At 38.8% G+C, this 7,275-nt stretch overlaps 1 protein-coding gene across 1 annotated transcript; it reads right to left on the bottom strand.

The window, feature by feature from the left end:
- On the bottom strand, window positions 991–7,101 carry LOC109724798. The gene is made up of 5 exons (XM_020253727.1): window positions 7,023–7,101; window positions 3,781–6,024; window positions 3,612–3,697; window positions 2,288–2,446; window positions 991–1,224 (listed from the first exon to the last, which is right to left on the bottom strand). The coding sequence occupies exons 1-2, from the start codon at window positions 7,099–7,101 to the stop codon at window positions 3,881–3,883; spliced, it is 2,223 nt and encodes a 740-aa protein (XP_020109316.1). The 3' UTR covers window positions 991–1,224; window positions 2,288–2,446; window positions 3,612–3,697; window positions 3,781–3,880.

Genomic DNA, 7,275 nt, shown 5'->3' with positions numbered 1-7,275 from the left:
TTAGGGTGTTCAAATTAACGATCCACACCGTTAAATATGATCTAAGATATATAAAGCTTTTAAGAATAAAATTTTAATTTTTTTCGACATCGTTTACTTAGTAAATAAATTATGTCAAAATGGACGGTAAAAATTGAATAATCTTTACTAGAACTTTTAAATTCAAAATCAAGAATATTAACATTAATCTAGATAGTTTAAAATATTTTCTATCAAAAATTAAAAAAATTTAAATTCTTTTACACCATTAAACTCCAAACTCGCCATAGTAGCCATTGAAAATTGACAATTTTAAAATAATTTGATCATAAAGTAAACTATGTCGAAAAAAATATAAAATTTTATTTCTAAAAACTTAAAATACCCTAATATCATTTTAGCGTGTTGATCGTTAATTTGGAACACCCTAAGATCGAAACAAGGAGAATATACCGGAACCGCTGGGCGGCGCGGGACGTTACTATAGATAAGTATAGAGGGGTGGTCTCTCTCTCTCTCTCTCTCTCTATCTCTGTGGCTCTCTCTCTCCTCTCTTATTATATATATATTATATAATATATATTATTATTATAATATATATATAATATATATATCAAGGAAATCTTTGTATTTTTATTGAGTTTTAATTATCAATTATTAGTTATACATTTTACAATGTGAAGTGTTGATGTGACACGTAAGTTGAAATGCTGATCTGCCAGAAAGAGAGTAAAAAAAAAAAAAAAAAAGGTAAGAAGAAACACATCATGCTGATGATTATTTATTTATTTATTCATTAATTCGAATGGGGGAATTTGTGGAATGACAACTAAGAATGGCTTAATTTGAGCTTTATCACTTGTTATTTCGAGAGGGTTTTGCTACGAGTCCAATTCTCATATTCATCTGCGCACCTTCTTTAATAAAAAATTTAATATTTACAGCGTATTAACTTAATTGTGAGATCCACTCGCAAAACTGTTTAGTGGCCATGAATTTGAGTATCGTTGGTTACACTCCTAACCTGGAGTTAGCGTAAAAAAAAACCTTTATTATAGCCTTGCATGTTATAATTCTTTATGTTGCATTGAAGATTTAAAATCTGAGTTTTCCATGCAATTTTTTTTTTTTGTGATTGATTAATGCGCGCACTTTAAAAATGCAACCTCAAATTGACAATTACTTCTAATCACTTCTTCTAACAACATAATCACCACCGAGAAACTTGGGACTCTGAATCAAACCCTGCAAATCCAAACACCGAAACCGATCAAACAAAAGTTTTTTTTTTTTTAAAAAAGAAATTCAACACCAAATGCTCCAAAAACAAGAAAGAAAAGAAAAGAAAAAAACTAAAACGAGAGAATGTGGCAACTTTAAATTTGAAGGGGGCTATAAAATGAGTATAAGCACGACCTCCAATCGTGTAGCAGCCTCACACCATTCCATTGGGATGGATTCTTTGTATAGGCTCCATGCAAAAGGCATCTTGTCATCGTTTATTTATAATAATAAACAAACAAAGCGCCCGTTGTCTGAAGTAGAGCCATTATTCTATTACATTATATAACTAAATATAAATAAACATAAATACTTATATATATATATATATATATATATATATATAGAGAGAGAGAGAGAGAGAGAGAGAGAGAGAGAGAGAGAGAGCTGAGCTCGGTGCTTGATGCTATCGATAATATTTCAGTCGGACTACCATTAGATCAATTTTTAATCATTTCTATCCGTTAGATTATACTATTCAATTAATCACTCACTCAACTCTAAAGAACCATTTTCATCCTAATCGCATATTTTTTTATCCGACGGTTGAAAACTCGATAGTATAGTAGCATAATTCTATATATAAATATATGTAAATAGTAGCATAATTCTGTATATAAACATATGTATATAATCAGAAATATGCTGTGCTTAAATTTTTTTTTTTGGAAAAAAATGATGTAGCCAGGTATTGTGGCATTGGAATTATCGGAAGATATAGAATCGAACATATCCAAGCAATCTTCCGCTGGCTTTTTTTTAAAAAAAATTTTTAATTTGGGCTCCATGCGGCAGTCGGGTGTATTAATCGCCATCAATTAGGCGCCCGCTGTTTGACTCTTTTTTTTAGAGCCCACGTTTTTGCAACAACATATTTGTTTTTTTGTTTTTTTTCAAACTCCCAAAATCAAATCAAATCAAATCAAATCAGATCAAACAACAAAAAAAAGAAAATAAATTTGAAAATAAATTAGAAGAATAGGGATGAGAAAAAAAAAAAGAAAAATCGTAGATCAGAATCGGATACCTACGAAGGAAGCGGCGGAGAGAGGCTGAGGGAGGAACTCATCGCTTTTTAGGGTTCTCTCCCGTGGGAAGGGAGCGTTTTATAGACGCGGAGAGAATGCGCTCCACCAATGCGGAGATGACGCGTGTCCGTCACCTGTTGCCACGTCATCCAGAGCGCCTGCACATGGAAAAATTCTAGAATGCACCGATTGCATTGGTGACGACGCGACGTCACAAATCAATCAAATATCTATTTTTAAAAATATATATTCCATTATAATTATAAAAAAATATTTTTATTATATTTTTATTTGAAAAGAAAAAAAATATAATTATCTTTTTATTGATGACGTGGTGACAGTATAGAATTTCTCTTGCACCAGGCACATGGGCCAGTTTCCAAATAGTCCATTAGTTTGATGCGATTAGATATTTAAAATTAAATATTATGTTCAACATTTCAAAAAATAATATTTTTTTAATCAAAATCCTCATAAATATCAATGTCAAACTCCATTCTCAAATAGGGCCTTAAAGGCAATACACAAATTTGCAAAAATTGTTCTTAGTGCAAAGTCTAGAATGTACTAGTTATACCAGTATCACTAATGTAGCATCATCAACTAATCAGTTTATTTTCTTAGATTCATCCGTTCAATCATGATTATTAAAAAAAATATTTTTATTATACTTTTCTCTCAAAAGAAGGAATCTGATTGATTGGTTATTGATGATATGATGTAAGTATAATAGAGTAGACTTCTCTTATCATTTGCATTGGTTATTACAAATATGTCTAGTAACATAATTTAGGCCATCAAAGAGCTATACACGAATAAAAGATCATGAAAATTTAGTCACTATATCAATCAACTATCAACAATAATCAATAAATCAATACAGACACTCTCAGAACCTCAAAATCAAAGTTTGCAAACTTCACCACCATTTCTGATGCTGAATCCGACCTTCTTCTTTCGCGCAAAGAGTTCAATATAGGTAAAATAATAATAATAATAATAAAAGAAAATCACCAGAAACAACTCTCTAAGTGCAGCAAAAACTGGATTATCTTTTGAATTAGCATTATGACTAGGAACTAAGCGATGGTTAGTTAACACAGAAAAGATCAGTAATGGACATATAATGGGCGAATTTTTCATCAAAAATGTCCCAATGTATTTGAAGTTGGTTGTATTACTAACCCAATAAAGTCGAATGATGTCCAAATGTATGTCTAGTTGTTGTTAATCTCTAATGTCGAATATTTGAAATGCAATGGAACCTAGATTTCTAAGCAGCTAATAATTTGGAACTAACAGTGCAAATAAAAGGATATATACCTGATTTTAGTCCACACCAAGTCCTAGATTTAGTTCTCTCACCAGTATATATGATGTTACAATCTGAAAACCCTTCAGCAGTTTCCCTGTCCAAGAATGGCATCGTCGTCTTTAGTCGGCAATAATCGGTAATAGTTACTGTATAGAATCTCGAGCAAAGCAACAATACCTCAGAAAGAGAAATAATGAAGAATTGTATTATCAAAGAGGGATTTGATGAATAAATAACTGCGCATCAAACATAAATGGCGAATATGAACTTCCGATCGCTATGAGAGGATTGGAACAAGCGAATTCTCCTCCACATTCACGAATGAAGTACAGTCGATATCTTGAAGAGACATTCTGCCGAGGAGCAAATCGCTCGCATGCATCGAGCACAACGGAAAGCACTTCTTATTCAGACTCTCGTGAATCGCACCCATCCCCGGCACCCACTTCTTCTCGTTCATGGGGTCCACATTCAATCTGTTCTGAAGTAGCCGCACTCGATAGAGCACGGTATCTCTTCTGGTACAGAAATGTGCCAAGCACGTGCACTTAGGCTCGTCGACTGCGAGCCTGACCAAAATCATGGACAAAGCGCCATCAACAGGTTTTGGATCCGCAAGATTCTTATCGCCCATCATTTTGATCTCCTTCTCGGTCGGGAAGTGCACTTCTGCCTCTCCATTATCGTTAATTACTTTTAAATCCTTCGTATAATGGCTAATTGCTTGTCTTTTGGTCGACTCGTGCTTCTCCGCCAACGTTAAGAAGCAAGAGAACCTCAAGTGGTAATTAACGACGGTCTTAACCATTTTGAAGTTTTTGCAACAGCAGAAGAAATCCAACCACCTCCTCCCCACTCCCGCATACCATTTGATGATATCGGAATCATCCAAACACAGTAGTAGCTTGATGGGACGAGGCCGACCCATCGAATTAGTGAACTTGGCCAATTTAACCGCCCTTCTCACAAGCTCAATAGGTGCATTCACCCTCATCTTTAACTCCGTCAAGTCATCGACGGTCCTCTTAGCATATCTCCTCTCTTCTTCCTCCTCAGCTCGTCTCTCTTCTTCTTCCTCGAAAGCTCTACTAGCCCATGCAGGCATCAAATACTTATTGACCTTTTCTTGAAACTGGTCGTAGGATTCAACCAGCTCCGGTGGCAACTGATCCCTTATTCTATTCAAAGACAAAAAATCACCTCTGGTGAGCATTCGGTGCCAATAAAAGCAATGCTCCTTCGACGAAAAGTATTCTTTCACCGCATCCTCGGCCCAACCCCTAAAAATATCTCTAACCTCACTTTCGATTCGGAAACCACATTCAACGGCATGCCCGCGCTTGAGCTTCTTGAACAAGTGGTTTAGTATCTTCAACCCCAGTTTCTTCCTCCTGGTCTCGCGGGCATTTTTTAACTCTTGCGCCTTCGCCGCCTTCCTCTTTAAGTACTTCTTCCTAGCCCTAATGGCTTTTTCGGATAAGGGAGGGTTTAGAACCGAAGGAGGAACTGCTTGAAGCTCCATCCCCATGAACTCCATCTTCTCCGAAACCGCGCTGTGGATCGACGTCCCCAATTTGTCGATTATAAGCTCCAATTCCCCTTCTAGAAGCTTCAAAATTCTATCTTTGATGTTCATGGTGAAAAGTTTCGATCCCGAGGTGACGACCAGTATCTCATCCAAGTACCTAACGGCATAAACCCTAATGGGTCGGTGGAAAACCCTAGAATCTTCCTCATTCGGCAGGGATCGAAGCCTAGGGTTTCTCTTGTGCACCTCCTCTCGAATCTTCTGAATCTCGCGATCTACGGCGTCGAAGTAGATGTTGAGGAGGATCGGGGCGAGGCCGCTCTCCTGGGGGAACCCCCGCGCCAACTGGGCCCCGCCGAGCTCGATCGCGAGCGCCTCCGAGGTGAAGAGGCGCTCAATTAGGGCTAGGAGGTCGGGGTCGTCGACCTTCTCGGCAATGGCAGCGCAGAGGCGGCGCACATGGCGAGGGCCAAAGGGCTCGCGGCGGAGGGCGACGCGGAACCACCAGGAGGGGCTCTCCACGGCGGATTTGAGGTAGCGCGCGGCGGTGTGGCGGCCGATGGCGGGGCCGCGGCCTCCGTAGGCGTAGGTGGCGAGGCGGGGCTCGAAGACGGAGGCGAGGACCATGCGGAGGGCTTCAATGGCGACCTTGAGGGGGAGGGAAGGGAGGACCAAGGAGGCGCCCTTGGTGCGGGAGGGGAAGAGGCGGAGGGAGAGGGAGGGGGAGGAAGGGTCGAGGGAGCCATGGCGGAGCGAGAGGGAGAGAGAGGGGAGAGAGAAGGGGAGTGGGGAGGGGAGAGGAGGGGGATCGGTCGGGGGAGAGGGGATTTGAAGGGGCGGAGGAGCATCGGAGTGGGTAGAGGCGGTGGCGGGGCCACGTGGAGTAGGAGGAGCTTTATATATACATACCACAATGAATGACGTTTGGGCCCCACATGTCAGTGTGAAGGAGCTCTTTAAGATTCGCGAAGACACTCCGTTCCTCTGACGTACTTTGAGATTCGTGGAGGATCGATCGCTTAAAAGAGCATGGGCTTAAACACAGGTGGGCCCATGGCGAAGCCTATGGGCCAATATATTTTTCTGGGCCCATTTGTATCCTTCACCAACGAACTTAATTAACTTCACCTATTTGCTACTACTCTATTCTATCACTCGGGTCGGGTGGAGCTCCCACCCTAATCCGATCCGAATGGGGTGGTAACTGGTCAGTAAGGGGCATAAATGGATTCGGAATGGTAAATAGGGTATTTTTCTGACCCGAAAAGGATTCGGGACAGGAGATAGTGAAAAAAAGAAAAAAAGAAAAAAAATGATCTGCCCTGAATAAATATTTAAACTACAAAATAAAACAAAATTTAACTATGTTTTTAGAATATTACTTGCGTCTTAAATATATTACCTTTTTTTTGTCTAAAATAAGTGTGATTTAAGAGAGAGTTGCTTTTATGATACCTTTATTTTTCTTAACTTTGGTTTTAATTAAATTAATAAACAAATTTAACTGTATTTAACTTTAATTTGAATAAAATAATTGGTTTGTGGGGCGGATTCGTAGTGCAAACATAAGGTGAATTTTTAGGCGGGCGGATTGTGAGACGTATATTTTACTGTGTCATGAAGATAGGAATAGGATAGGAGGCACGGTAAATTTGGCGATGGCGATAGTGTAGAACACCAAACGAGTCTATCACCATAAGATCTGTCCCGTTTATACCTCAACATTCTGCTCGCAATTTTTAAAACTTTTAAATTAAAGTAATACACAGAATAAGATATTCGCACATGTACAGCCTAATCTGAAAGGACAAATGAGTGGCTTTTGAGTATAATAAATAGAATAGCATTTATGTGAGCCCAAAACACACTTGCTTCTCAACTCAATAAGCACTTCTTAGCATGTCACAAGTGGCCTTCCTTCTCAGCAAATCTGTGCCCAGTTGCTGCAGGTTTGCTTTATTCTCCTTCATCTTCCAGCAGCCACATTATACTTAACACATGCCATTTTCAACATAGAAAACTCTAGCACTTACTGATACAGTGAAAAATAGAAATTAAGTTGTCACTTTTGATGAACCACAATACGAACTCAAGAACTTTGTGCTCTGATCTCATATTCAATTGTATGAAACAAAGATTAGACC

This window comes from Ananas comosus, linkage group 19, assembly GCF_001540865.1.
Source record: "Ananas comosus cultivar F153 linkage group 19, ASM154086v1, whole genome shotgun sequence".
Classification (NCBI taxonomy): domain Eukaryota; kingdom Viridiplantae; phylum Streptophyta; class Magnoliopsida; order Poales; family Bromeliaceae; genus Ananas; species Ananas comosus.
The sequence above is the reverse complement of the archived record's forward strand: the minus strand, read 5'-3'. Positions and strand labels throughout refer to the sequence as shown.

Excerpts from the sequence above, each read along its gene's own strand:
- LOC109724798 (XM_020253727.1), bottom strand. The coding sequence starts at position 7,101 with ATGAAGGAGAATAAAGCAAACCTGCAGCAACTGGGCACAGATTTGCTG. Across the intron at positions 6,025-7,022 it reads CACTTGTGACATGCTAAGAA|CTCCTCCTACTCCACGTGGC; the intron begins GTGCTTATTGAG and ends GTATATATAAAG.